At 53.8% G+C, this 14,870-nt stretch overlaps 1 protein-coding gene across 1 annotated transcript; it reads left to right on the forward strand.

Annotated features, from left to right (window-relative positions):
* Positions 1-639: 639 nt before the first annotated feature.
* Positions 640-975, forward strand: LOC120668014. Its single transcript, XM_039947978.1, has one exon. The coding sequence runs from the start codon at positions 640-642 to the stop codon at positions 973-975; it is 336 nt and encodes a 111-aa protein (XP_039803912.1).
* Positions 976-14,870: the final 13,895 nt, after the last annotated feature.

The following is a 14,870-nucleotide window of genomic DNA, read 5'->3' on the forward strand; positions in this document are numbered from 1 at the left end:
GTGCAGCGCGTCGCCAGGTGGGCCAAGTCCTTCGTCTTGATCGATGACGAATTGTACAAGCACAGTCCCTCGGGCGTTCTGCAACGATGCATCCCCATCCCCGTGGGTAAGGAGCTTATCCGAGACATCCACGCTGGCATCTGCGGTCACCAGACTGCACCACGGACCCTCATGGGCAACGCATTTCGACAGGGCTTTTACTGGCCCACCGCAGTCGCCGACGCCACCGATGTCGTGCGAACCTGCGAGGGCTGCTAGTTCTACGCCCGGAAAACACATCTCTCAGCTCTCACTCTGCAAACCATTCCTATTACATGGCCTTTCGCCGTGTGGGGATTGGACCTCGTCGAGCCCTTGCAGAAAGCACCCGGGGGCTTCACTCACTTGTTGGTAGCAATCGACAAGTTCTCCAAGTGGATTGAGACTCGACCCATCGGCAAAATCAGATCCGAGCAAGCTGTGCTATTCTTCACCGATATAGTTTTCAGATTCGGGGCTCCGAACTCGATCATCACCGACAACGGCACCCAGTTCACGAGCAAGAAGTTCTTGGCGTTCTGCGACAACTACCACATACGCGTGGATTGGTCTGCAGTGGCGCACCCACAGACGAACGGTCAAGTAGAGCGTGCCAATGGCATGATCCTACAAGGCCTCAAGCCAAGAATCTTTAACAAACTAAACAAGTTCGGCCGAAGGTGGCTCACAGAGCTACCCTCGGTAATCTGGAGCCTGCGAACGACCCCAAACAGAGCCACGGGCTTCACCCCGTTCTTCCTCGTCTACGGCACCGAGGCTGTCCTCCCCATGGATTTGGAGTACGGGTCGCCAAGGCTCAAGGACTACCAGGAGCAGCAAAACCAGCAAGTCCGCGAGGACTCGCTCGACCAAGTGGATGAGGCTCGAGACGTGGCGCTCCTACACTCAGCACATTATCAGCAATCCCTGCGAAGATATCAGGCGCAGAGGAACTGACGTCGAGACCTCAACAAAGGGGATATGGTGCTGAGGCTTCGACAGGACAACAGAGGACGCCACAAGCTCTCACCGCCATGTGAAGGCCCGTACATCATCACCGAAGTGCTCAAGCCTGGCACGTACAAGCTAGTTAACGAAATGGCAAAGTCTTCACCAACGCTTGGAACATTCAGAAGCTACGTCGCTTCTATCCTTAGAATTCCAAGCTACTTGTACATAGTTTGTAATTATATTCAAAATTTCCTAAGCAATAAAGAGTATGCTTTACTTATTTATTTTTTGGGAACCTTCTGAACCCTTGGGGGCTCGAATGCACACGAACACTGAGGTAGGCTCGACTTTACCCTAGACAAAGCCAAGCCTCCCTCGGGGGCTACCATGGGGGGGGGGAACTCCCGAACGTCCCCAAAAACGCCAATATTTTTCAAAAAAATTTATGTATCTAAGTTTCTCGTATACTTAGAAAAGTATACGCAAGGCATAAACAACTATGGAACAGGATCAGTCGAGCTACGGGACCGCTTACACCTTCGGGATACAGCATCGCCACTCACCTCCCTACGCCTAAGTTGCTTATGAACGCAAACTTCCTCACTGAGACCTATATAAGGTGCATACGAGAACACGGAAATTAAAGTAAAAAAATGAGGGCTCAAACGCACAAGGCCTCGATCGGCCACACTGTCAATATACATTAACTAGTTTTCTCACTCGGAAATAGTTACGGCAAAATACTGACTTATTTACATGGGCTCGACGGCCCAAGACCTCTACAGGTTGCCTTCTTCCCCCTGCGCATCCTCAGCAACGTCGTCTTCGGCTAAGGGAGGGAGGTCATCCTCAAGTTTCTTGGACAAGGCGGTGGCGAAGCCCTCGACGGCGGCGTCAGCCTCATCCATAGCTGCCGCTGCGGCATCCCCGTCGACACCGGGCGTGACGATGTACCCCGACGACACCGGCTTGAGGTCGATGTCGTAGTACATCGAGGCCACGGCGAGGGTCCATTAAACACCGAGGCGGAAGGCACACTTGATGCGCTCGGCCACCCGACCGCCCAGCGATCGCAGGCGGCTAGCCACCGAGCTACCGGATGAGGCTCCCTCCCCCTCGAGTTCCTAGCACACAGCCACGGCAGTCTGCTCCAGGTCTGCATGTTCAGCCTGCGTCGCTATGAGCACGACCTGGACGGCTTCCTTTGCCACAGTCTTGTCCGCCACCGCCTTCCTTAGCTCTGAACGAGGAAACAAAGATAAGTCTCGGCAAACCAAGAATCAACTTAAGCAAAAATCTCATATATTCACCTTTGATACACCCCTGCGCCTCCTCCAGCTTAGCCTGCGCGGCGTCCGCCCGCTCCTGGGATGCAGACAAGGAGGCCTCCTTCTCCTTGAGGGCGGTCTCTGTTTCACGGACGGCTACCTCCCGCACCTCCAGGGCGATGTCCTTCTCCTTGAGGGTGACGGTGAGTGGGGTGACGGCCGCTTTCTCGCGCTGGAGCTCGGCCTCCATGCCCTGGAGTTCGGTCTCCTTCACCTCGAGCGCTTTATTCTTCTGCTCAAGCACTGCTCCAGCTTGCTGCAGCTCAGCCTCTGCGCCCTGGAGTTCGGTCTCCTTCGCCTCGAGCACTTTATTCTTCTGCTCAAGCGCCGCTCCAGCTCACCACAGCTCGGCCTCATGCGCGCCTCGGCCTCCTGGGCCTTCTAGTCAACCGCGGCTCGCTGTGCGTCGCGCTCGCTGTTGGCTCGGGCCGGCTCGCGTTCCAGCCCGCGGATCCGTGCCTCCAAGGGTGTCACCTGGTCGGCCTGGGTATTGGCCTCGTTCAGTTGCGCGGCAAGGATGTCGTTGTATCGATCAAGCCAGTGCACCCTAGAGTATAGCCACGTCAGCCTGTCAGTCTTGTCCCGCGACATGGACAACAGCTGCTATAGATGAAGAAATGTGAGTGGAAATCATATGCACGAAACCGGAAATAGGAAAATAGGACACTCACACTGTTGACATCGCAATTCGCTCGAGAAAAGAGATTCAGAGCCCGGGAGAGGACCTCCTCGATCTGGGCCCCGATGGCCATATGTGCTCGCCAGGCGTCACCATCTTCCTGCTCGGCGTGGATGAAATCAGGGGGGGCAATATGCGCTCGCCAGGCGCCACCTTCTTCCCGCTCGGTGTGGGTGAAATCGGGGGGACAATATGCGCTCGCCAGGCGCCACCTTCTTCCCGCTCGGCGTGGACAAAATCCGAGGGTACTCTGGACTGAACAATCGCATAGTTGGCCCCATGACCGGGCCCCTCGGATGTCCCCGTGCCGAAGACACCCTCGGAGGCCCGGGCGGCGGCGCTAGCCGCGGCGGTCGGGTTGATATCCTCCGACTCCCCGTACTCCTCGCTCAGCGGCAGCTCCATCCCCGGCACCACGTTTTCCGGTGCCATATGCGCCGTCGCCGCGGCAGCGGCACCCTCGTCCCCGGCCCTCGCGAACTCTGGGACGAGGGTCTCTCCCACCACTCGTGTCGTTAGCGCCATCGCCACTGCCGTGGCACCCTCGACCCCCGCACTTGGGGGCCCGGGGGCGAGGATCCCTCCCTCTTCTTGGCTGGTGGGACGCTCCTGCGCATCCCCACCACTTCCTCCACCTATTGCTTCTGGCTGGGCGGCATCACCTGCACCGCCTTGGCCGGCTTCGTCCCCGGCATCCGGCCGGGCGGCATTATCTGTGTCACTCTGGCCGGGCTCGACTTCGGCATCTGGCCGGGCGGTGTTCTCCGCGCCGCCACGGCCGGCCTCCTCCTCAGTGTCGGCCCGGGTGGCCGCCACTGCGCCACTCTGACCGGCGTCATTCCCACCCTCCTGCGCTCGGGTCTGCTGGGCCGACTGGGCCCCCTGAGCCATCGTCTCTCAGAGTGTTGCAGCCACCACCATAAGGGTCTGGTCCCCTCCGATTGGGGGCTGCGGCGCCGAATGCGACGTTGCACTCGCCCCAATCTTGAGGGCCTTGGTCAGCGCAAGGCAGACCGGATCCTTTGTAGCGGCCCTGTGGCTGGACAAAGGGGGAGAAAAATGCCAAGATCAGCAGGGGCCGCGAAATCAAATGAACATGTATGAAATCGGGATCTCTTACTCTGACAGGGAGTTCGGGCTACGCTTGCCTGTGTCGCTCCTCCGGGCTCGTGGCACGCCGGCGCCTCCTGACGCCTAGCCGGAGGGCGTCACCCTCGGGCCGGCCTGAACCCTCGGGGCCGTCCGCCCAGGCGTTTCCGCGCTGGCCGCGGATGCCCCGCCGCCCGTCAATACCGCGGATGCGGGTGTCCACCCACCCGTCGCCGGCAAGGGCAACCTCTGACCCAACGCAGGCGCGGGCGACCTTTGCCCCGTCGTCGACGTGAGTGAATCCCTGCCCGCTGTGGGCGCGGGCGACCTCTGTCCTGGCGCCGGCTCGGGCGACCTCTGCCCCGCCGCCGGCATGGGCGACCTCTGTTCCGTCCTCGCTGCGGGCGTCACTACAAGTATTGCTGGCGCGAGCCTCCTATCGCCCAGCGTCATCGTCGATGCCTCGTCGCGCCCCCTCGCTGGGCCGGCGGGGGACTCGCACCCGTCACCACCTTGAAATCATCCGACTCCGAGAAATCGACCCTGCCAGTCGAGGAATCCGCCTCCTCAGTGGACTCGGGCGTGGGAGGCGGTGGGATGCCCTCCCTCCGCGCTCTGGCGCATGCCCTATCATGGTTCTCCTTCCTCTCCCTCTTCCTGGCGGCGGTCTCCTTCACCTTGTCCTTCCTCTTCTTCACTGCCTCTGCGTGCAGGCGGTTCGCTTCGAGACATAGCCTTTACGGCTTAGTCCCTGCAAGCACGACCAGATCAAGAACAAGAAGAAGGGGAAGAAACGATGCAAGATCAACGACAATTGAAATCTGGGCTTACCAAACTGATGTACCCTTTCTCGGAGCGCATCTTAATCTTCCAAAGATCCTCGGGGTCGGAGGGGAACCACGCCACCGCGCTCCTCGCCCTCTGGGCAGCAGCGTCAAGGGAGAGCAGCTCGCTCGACATTCTCGAGCCCTCGGCCGCGGCCACGGGGGTAAGGTCAAAGAACGGCAACCTCCTCTCCATGAGGGGAATCACTCTCTGCCGATGGAAATTCACGATGATGGCGGCCGCCGTCAGCCCCTTCTTCACCAAATGCTGTAGCACATCGATGAAAACCTCGAGCCTGGCTTGGCGCTCGTGGACCACCCCCAACCCCACGAGTCCGGCTTCTCCCGGAGCACCTTGTCGGTGAACGTCGGGAGCCGCTCGTTGTCGTTGCGCAGGTAGAACCACCCTCTGGTCCACCCGGCGTTGTTCGTGGTCATCTTGCTGGGGATGTACATATTTGCCCTCTGCCCTCTCACATGGAGCACAAGGCCACTAGAACGGGTGTACCTCCTCGGCTGGCCCTGGACAGAGTCGGTGTAGAGCTCACCGCGGAACAGATGGACCCACAGGTCCTAGTGTGCCTCCACCCCAAGTAGCCCTCGCAGAGGGCAAAGAAGACCGCCGCCTGTGAGATGGCGTTGGGGGCGAAGTTGTGCAGCTCCACCTGGTAGTAGTCGCAGAGAGCCCGCACGAACCTGCCGGCGGGGACGCCAAACCCCCGCTCATGGAGCCGCACGAGGCTCACGATGTAGCCGCTCGGGGGCTTCGGATCCCTCTCCTCCACCCGCGGAGCGATCCATACCGGCCGTGACGGATCGGTGTTCGGCGGCAGGAGTCTATCGCCAACCAATCCCTTCAAGACCACCTCGGTGGCGGAAGACACCCCCCATGGCAGCGGCTCCTCGTACTACACCATCACTCCGAATCGACGGGAAACGCAGGGAACAGGCTTGAACGAATGCAAAGGTATGTTCACTCCTCTCTTCTTCCTCCTCTCGCTTCTTGGCTCTGGGCTCTAGATGAAGAGGAGACCAAGAAGGCAGGGGAGCCGAAGGCAAATGGCCAGGGGAGCCGAAGGCAAATGGCCAGGTGAGCCGAACGGATCCCCCCTCTCTCCCTTTATTCACCGCCCCAGGCGGATTCACCGCGACGACCCCAAATCTACCACATTAAATGCGGGAGATTCCACAGCCATTGACAGCTGGGCCCCACGCCAGCGTAGATGTAAGGATCGATGGACCAAGAGGGGGGGGTGAATTGGGCCTTTTTCAATTTCTAAAACAAAGTAAGGCAACCTTAACCTATGCAAAGCTAGTAGGGCACCAATTCACCAACCGGATAACTAAACTACCTACACAAGCTATGAGAGATAAAAACAAAGTAAAGCCTAGCAAGGTAGAGCTAAGTTATGATCTCTAAGTCAAGCACATGAGTAAATTGCATGAAAGAAAATGCTTGAATAATGGGAATGGACAAGAGACAACCGGATTTTTTTCCCGTGGTATCGATGTGTTGGCACACACCCCTAATCCACGTTGTGACACTCTCAAAGAGTCTTGTCACCTCCCAAGTCACCGAGACGAGGGCGCTCACTAAGAGTCTCCGTTCACCATCCCGGCGTGGTGGAGATCAAGCCACGTACAATCTTCTTCTCCGGGCTCCCACAATCCTTGGCAAGCTCCGCGAGAAACACCCCGATCACCAAGATCGCCTAGGTGATGCCAATCACCAAGAGTAACAAGCTAAGGCCTTCACTTGAGCAAGAACCGATCACCAAGAACGGATGCACACTAGCTTCTCTCTACTCAAGTCCTTAATCTTGCTTCTTGATTGATTGAATGCACAAGTATGTGAATGATGAAGCTCAAGGTGGCTCTTGACTATGGTATGAGTGTTTGAATGTTGCCTGGTGTCAAGAGTGGGCGAAATGACCCATTGGAGGGGTATATATAGGCAGCTCACACAAATAGAGCCGTTGGAGAAAAGCTGCCAGAAAACTGCGTAGCGCCGGTTAATCCGACGTACCCCCCATTGTCATCGTCGGTTTAACCGGTGAATGTAAACTGCCTCTTCTGAAAACTAGCCGTTACAACTGGGGCAGATTAACCGACGTAGCATCGGTTTAACCGGTGAGTGTAGTTGTCCACTGAACCACTGAAAAATCAAGTCTCTGGACAACTGCACCGACGTTAACTCAAACCCATCGTCGGTTTAACCGGTGAGTACAACTTTTAAATTCCTCTGAAAAACCATCTCACTGGTCAATTGCACCGACGTCTTGATTCAAACAGCGTCGGTTAATCCGGTGAATAGAACTTGAATTTCCCTGGAAAAACCAACTCTGGACCAATGCACCGACGTTAAATTCAAACACGTCGGTTTAACCGGTGTATTGAATTTGTCCAGACTCTGCTGACTTCGTTTAACCGACGTATAGAAAATTGAGAGCGTCGGTTAAACCGGTGTATAGACTTTTTCTGATTTTGTCTTTTCTGATTTGAGTCTTGAATGAAATCCAAATATTCTTGAGATATAGTTTGAGAACCACTTATTTGAACTTCTAGAAACCTGAGTGACCATAGTGTGCATCCATTTTCAAATGATCATGTCCATGCTCAAGTTACTTAGCCTTAACCCCTCTTAATAGTGCGATCACTATAAAACTATAAAACCTATACTAACCTAAGTGTCCTTCTCAACCTTGTGACACTTAGGACTAGAAAGATCCTTAGCCTTGACATATATAAGTTGAAAACCGAGATCGCCTTTTAGAATAACCGAAATTGAGGGGCCTCTTTTGACATATGACCAAATGAGCGATAAAGATCTTTTAAGCTGCACAAACTCATTAGTCACAATAATGGTTGTCATTAATCACCGAAACATACCTTGAGGGCCTAGATGCTTACAATCTCCCCCTTTTTGGTGATTGATGACAACACAAACATAAATAACGAGAGAGCGAGAAAGATAAAGCAGGATAAATACAAGCAAACTCGAAAGCAGGACCAAAGAGCTCAACGGCTCAAACGAAATCCATAGATATGTCTCAAAGAACGGCAAACTCAAGCCACAAATGTACATATCCATGAATTAACACCAAATGTGATACAAAGAACCAAAGTCCTGATAACTACGAGCTCTCTCTAGCTCTACCCTCCCCCTAACTCTGGTGCTCCCCCTAACACCTCTCCCCCTTTGGCATCAAAGCACCAAAAGGCGAGCTACGGGTCGTGCTGTCGTGGTACGGCGATGAAGCGGTCCGGGTCGTCGTCGTCGGACGGAGAACTCTCACCCTCGGTGACAGACGGAAGCTGCTGGTCTGGGTCTGAGCTCACTGGGGGAGTAACTGTCGTGGAGGCTCTCGTGCTGGCACTGCCTGGTAGAGGATCCGTAGAAGTCGTAACCGGGTCAGCAGAAGAAGTATCAATATCTGAAGAAGTGACTGCTGAAGCTGCCGGCTGCGTCGACTGTGGAAGCAGGGACTCCTCTACTGCTCCTCCCCCTGAAGGTGCTGCCTGAAGTGAGGAAGGGAGGGCGACCGACTGAACCGCTGACGGTGAGTCCTGAAAGAGTGTGGTCGCTGGCAGTGGAGAGAACAGTGGACGACCAGCAGACCCAAGTAGTGCGGATATCGAGAACGTGGTCTCTGGTGTCGCTGAGGTAGCTGGAGCTGCAGTAGGGGCTGGAGCTGGTGTAACGGCAAGCTGAGGTGCTCCAACACCCTGAAGGCCTGGCTGTCCTGGCTGCTGCGGGGCGAGTCCGGTGTGAGAGTAAAGCTGTGAGATCATCCCGAACATCGCCATCATGCCCTGCTGCATCTGCTGGAACTGAGCGTCTGTCCTCTGTGAAACTCTGTCGATAAGCCCGACAAAACGCTCCTCGGTCGCAGCCCGCTCTCGGGCGGCCTCTCTCTGTATAGCAGCAATCTGGGCCTCATGGGCTCTCCTGGCCTCCTCCTGAGCAAGCCTGTCCTCTCTCTGCTGGGTCACGAGCTGCTGTAGTAGTGAAGTGAGCTCGGACGGCTGAGTCACCTGAGACTCAGAGACTGTAGCAGCTGCTGAAGTCGGAGGTGCTGGCTGTCCTGAACCTCCTGCCTCGTGATCGTGACTGGCTGGGGCAGCTGAAGGAAAGTACTCAACGTCGTCGGAGGAGTCTGACTCAAGCTCAGACCAGTGAATCTCATCATCTCCCCCGGGAAGCTGTGCCTCTGCTGCTAGGAGTGCCTCATCCTCCTCTGCCACTCGTGCCTGAACCTCCGGTGACAGTCGAGCCATCGCTGCTCTATCTGCGTGTCTGCCCCTCCTCCTGTCCTGTGGAGCTGTGGGTCGGTAGACAGGGAACCTGGGAGCCTCGTCGTGACGGTAAGGAGCACTGATGGGTGACTCTGCTGGCACTATCATAGAGCATATGTAACTGATCCAGTGCGCATAGGGAAACTGTCGCACCACACCCATCCCGTCTGTGATCACATCCTCTATCTCAGCCAGAATAAAGTCAACTATGTCAAAGGGCTCGTGAGTGAGGATGTGTAGAAGCAGTAGCTGCTGCAGTCCCGTAAACCCCTCTGGGTAGCCACTCCTCGGTAACAGAGTCCTCCGGAGTGCCATGTGAACAGCGTAAGCCTCTGGGGTCAGCAAACTCGGCACTCTGGCGTAAGAGGCTGGGAACGGCTGGCGGAAGCACTGAGTGATCGCCTCGTGAGAAGGAGCAATCCCGCCAACCATCGCCCTGCGGGGCGGATCTGAGTCCCCGTAAACCCTCTCGTGCAGCGAGACGTCGACCAGGTCAACTCCAAGAATACCAGCAATGGTCGCCCTCGACAAACCAAAGTCCTGCCCTCCAAACATGAAGTGTACAGCTCTGCGCTCGGGGGCTATCCAAGCTGTAGCGTAGAACACTCTGACCCAGTCCTCGATATAACGGTTCTGCTCCATCTCTAGCAGTCTAGGCAGACCTCTGAAGTGAGCAAAGTGTGCTCTCACATCTGCTCCCCCTGCTGCTGTCCTCAGTGAGACCCAGTCAAGAACCCTGTGCTGAAAGATCCGGTGGCCCCGCCTCTGGTAGGTCTCGTAGAAACTGGCCTGTAGCAAAGTCCAGAACCTCCTGTCGACTCTGCTGTCTCGGGTCACCGGGAACCAGACCTCCTCGTCAACACTCCACCTGAGCCTCTTGACCTTGGCCGCATTGGCTCGGGTCAAGTTCTGGAGCAGCACACCTGGCTCCAGACGCACAACAGTGTCCATACGGAACACTGCGCGCTCAGCCTCTAGGGCCTCGGCTCTACGAGCTGCTGCAGCTGCAGCTGTGGACCTGCAAGGCTCCTGTGGCTAGTGACCTCCTCGCGTCCTCGGTCCAGTGCGACGCTCGGTCGCTGGTGAAGTCTCTGCTGCTGGGGATGTCTGCCGAGTGCGGCCAGACCGTCGTAGAGTCGGTGACTCCTGTGTGCTCTGCCCCTGAGACTGCTCGGACTGCTCTGCCTCTGAATCTGAATCTGCAGCTGTATCTGACTGATCTGACTCTGCTGCTGCTGCTGTCGCTGCTCTGGTGGCCCTGGCACCTCTCACTCTGCCCATGCCCCTGCCTCTGCCTCTGCCTCTGGGGTCCTCCCTGATCTGGAACGGACGAGCGCGGCCTGATGCCTGCTCCTCGGCGGCCTTGGCCACCATCTCGGCCTTCTCGGCCTCCTTCTCTGCACGAGTCCGCTTGCGAGCGGGCTTCTCGACCACAACTTCCTTACCCTTCCTCTTCTCGCGACCCATCTCGACTGACGGTGTGCGGAACACGGGTGTGCGGAACACGAACGCGGCGCGAAAGAAGCAGCCCAGGCAAATCGTCGAGCACCTGGTGAGCGCAGATCGGCTGCGGCTGCGGCGTGGAGGTGCGGCTGCGTGGGCGGCAAGGCGTGTGGGAGCGGCGGCGTGGCTGCGAAAGTGGTGGTGGCGGCGTGAGTTCACGGCGGTTGGCGACCGTGGCGGCGAGCAGCGGCGCGGGTTGTGCAGGTGCGCGCGGGCGGCGCTGGGTGAGTGCGAGGGTGCGCGGCGGCGGCTAGGAGTGACGGCGCATGGCGGCGGCAAGGTGGAACGGTGGTGGCAGCGCGGGCGCACGGCGGCGGTGGAGAGACGGCGGCGGCGCGAAGGGAAGGCGGCGGCGGCTCGAAGATGGATGCGGGCGAAACAGAGGAAAGAGAGGCGGCGGCTCGAGCACGACTCATATATGACAGGTGGGACCCGCGATTTTCCTTTACACCGGTCGATCCGACGCCTAGGGTATGAGCGCCGGTTGATTGCGTCGGTGTAGTTCACCCGAGGCTCTACCAGATCTGTTTTTGAACGCCGGTTGAACCGATGCTGTCAAAAATGAACTCGTCGGTTGATTGATCAAAGCACCGGTTGATTGCTAGGTCTGTTTTGCATTTATGATCACCGGTTGATCCGATGATGTGACTTTTGTATACGCCGGTTGAACGCCTGAAACTTGACTGAGCTGAGACAAACTTTAGTAACGCCGGTTGAACCGATGATGATGCTCCATTGAACGTCGGTTTAACCGGTGAAGCCAAAAACCCCACACTCAGCTCACTCTTCTATGCTAAGTCCAATAAACTTATAAAATTCAAATAAACTCAAGTTAATGGACTTGCATAGGCGACTTTACCCCTCAAAATAAATAGGATAGCACACTTGCTTAAATAAATTTCTTTTCAAACACAAGGAAAAGCCGCAAGAGAGACAAAACGCCAAATAAAATGTATGAGCCATGTCATAGGAATATTGAAGATAGAAAGCTTCAAACTCATCATGACATTGCTCACTAGGCAATAACGCACCTAACACTTTGCTCTTTTCACTTTTCATGAATTAAGATCTTGTATATAAAAACAAGTCTCATTTTCATCAAGTGATCTCCTTTGTGACCCTTACGCATGCAATGATGATGCAAACTATAACCACATGCGAAAGTATAGTAAACATGAAGTGCACACCTATATGACAAGAAATGCATAACAAGAAATTAAGATCTACTTGTCAAGTTTGAACCCACGGGAAGCTTCTTCATGATGAGCCTTTCTACAAGCCTAGAGGAAAACAAGTGGACCACCACCTCTAGCTAAACCCTTGCTCATCACTGTCTTACCATGGTTAGACAAGTGTCCTATATGTATGCATTTTTCTATATGACATGGCAACTTACATGACGTTTGCCGCATCTAACACATTGAGCTCATTTCTTAGCCTAACAAAGGTACTCTCGTCTAAAGGTTTTGTGAATATATCCGCCAATTGCTCCTCGGATCTCACACCTTGAAGGGAAATGTCCCCCTTGGCTTCGTGATCACGCAAGAAGTGATGGCGAATATCAATGTGCTTTGTGCGAGAGTGTTGAACTGGATTCTTGGCAATTTTTACGGCACTTTCATTGTCACAAAGGAGTGGGATCCTATCTAGTTTCACACCAAAGTCCAAAAGGGTTTGCTTCATATATAGGATTTGGGCACAACATGCACCGGCCGCTATATATTCCGCTTCCGCGGTGGACAAAGCCACGGAATTTTGCTTCTTACTTGACCAAGAAACTAGAGAACGCCCAAGCAAGTGGCAACCCCCGGAGGTACTCTTGCGATCCACACGGCTTCCGGCAAAATCCGAATCCGAGTATCCCAAGAGATCTAAACTAGCGCCTTTGGGGTACCACAAGCCTATGCTAGGAGTGTGCTTGAGATACCGAAGGATCCTATTCACAGCCGAAAGGTGTGACTCCTTTGGGTTAGCTTGAAAGCGGGCACACAAGCACACACTAAACATTATATCGGGCCTAGATGCGGTAAGGTAAAGCAAAGACCCTATCAAAGAACGATAGAGGGATTGATCAATCGGTTTACCGTCCACATCCAAGTCGAGATGCCCATTTGTTGCCATGGGTGTCTTGATTGGCTTGCACTCATCCATCTTGAACTTCTTCAAGATATCTTTGGTATACTTTTCTTGATGGATGAATGTCCCTTCCTTCATTTGTTTGACTTGAAAACCAAGGAAGAAGGTCAATTCGCCAATCATGGACATCTCGAATTCCCTAGACATCATGGTAGCGAACTCATGGCTTAGCAAATCATTAGTTGAGCCAAAAATAATATCGTCAACATAAATTTGACAAATGAAAAGATCCCCGTTGACGTCTTTTGTGAATAACGTGGTGTCCACCCTCCCGATCTTGAAGCCTTGCATGATTAGGAAGTCACGAAGCCTCTCATACCAAGCCCTTGGAGCTTGTTTGAGCCCATAGAGTGCCTTGTGCAACCTATAAACATGGTTAGGATTCCTCGGATCTTCAAACCCGGGAGGTTGCTCAACATAAACAAGTTCGTTAATAACGCCATTTAAGAATGCACTTTTCACATCCATTTGATACAACTTAATGTTATGATGTGAAGAGTAAGCAAGAAGGATACGGATAGCTTCAAGTCTTGCGACCGGAGCAAAAGTTTCACCAAAATCCAAACCTTCGACTTGAGAGAACCCTTTTGCCACAAGTCTTGCTTTGTTGCGTATCACCACCCCATGTTCATCTTGCTTGTTTCGAAAGACCCACTTGGTGCCGATGATGTTCTTGTCTTTCGGAGGAGCTTCGAGGACCCAAACTTCATTGCGGGTGAAGTTGTTCAACTCATCTTGCATGGCCATCACCCAATCCGAGTCCTCAAGCGCTTCCTCTATGCTAGTGGGTTCAATACAAGAAACAAACGAGTGATATTCGCAAAATGAAGCATGTTTAGAGCGAGTTCTTACTCCTTTTGATGGACTACCAATGATTTGACCAATTGGATGATCCTTGGAGATGCGACCATGCTTCACTAGCGGTACTTGCGTTGATGCTTGTTGGGGTGGATCATGAGTGACTTGTGCTTGTGGTGGAACACTTTGCTCTTCTTGTTCTTGAACTTGGGGTGTTGGCGTTGTCACTCCGGATCTTCACAATTGGGGAGTTGTACTCCCTTTGAGCTCTTCTTGCAAAGGTCTTGAAGATTTCCGGAGTTTCACCCTTATCGCCTAGAAACATAACCCAAGTGTAACGTGAAAAATCATCAACAATTACTAGGCAATAGAGGTTACCACCAATGCTCTTGTATGTAGTTGGACCAAAGAGGTCCATGTGTAGTAGCTCGAGCGGCTTGGAGGTAGACAACATCGTCTTGATGGGATGATGTGTTGCAACTTGCTTCCCGGCTTGACATGCTTTACATAGCTTGTTCTTGTCAAAGGTGACGTCCTTCAAGCCGGTGATCATCCCTCTCTTGTGGGCTTTCTTGAGGTTGCTCATGCCAATATGAGCAATTCTTCTATGCCAAAGCCACCCAAGAGAAGACTTGGTGAAGAGGCATGTCATGGTGCTTGTTTGCTTTGAAGAGAAATCCACCAAGTAAATGTTGCCATGCCTAAACCCCGTGAATACCAATGACTTGTCTTTTTCATGAGTTACTACAACACCATTCTTGTCAAAGGCACACGTTAGTCCAAGATCACACAATTGAGCAATTGAAATAAGATTAAAACTAAGTGCTTCTACAAACAAAACATTAGAAATAGATAAATCTTTAGAGATTGCTATTCTACCCAAACCTAAAACTTTTCCCCTTGAGTTATCACCATAGGTGACATGTTCATGATCGCCGGGGTCTTCAAGGGAGGTGAACATGCTATCATTGCCGGTCATATGTTGAGAGCAACCGCTATCAAGTACCCAATGTTTTCCACCGGCTTTGTAGTTCACCTACACACATGAGAATTCACTTTTGAGTTTTAGGAACCCAAACAAGCTTTGGGCCTTGCACATGTGTGACAAGAGCTTTTGGGACCCAAAGTTGCTTGGGGAGCTTCTTCTTTGACTCCTTAGTGAGTTTGCCAATGAATTTGGCCTTCACCTTACCCTTCACCTTACTCAAGAGAAAATGGTTATTTTGAAATATTGAAGAGTAATTCTTG

The sequence above is a fragment of the Panicum virgatum genome, chromosome 3N (genome assembly GCF_016808335.1).
Source record: "Panicum virgatum strain AP13 chromosome 3N, P.virgatum_v5, whole genome shotgun sequence".
Taxonomy (NCBI): domain Eukaryota; kingdom Viridiplantae; phylum Streptophyta; class Magnoliopsida; order Poales; family Poaceae; genus Panicum; species Panicum virgatum.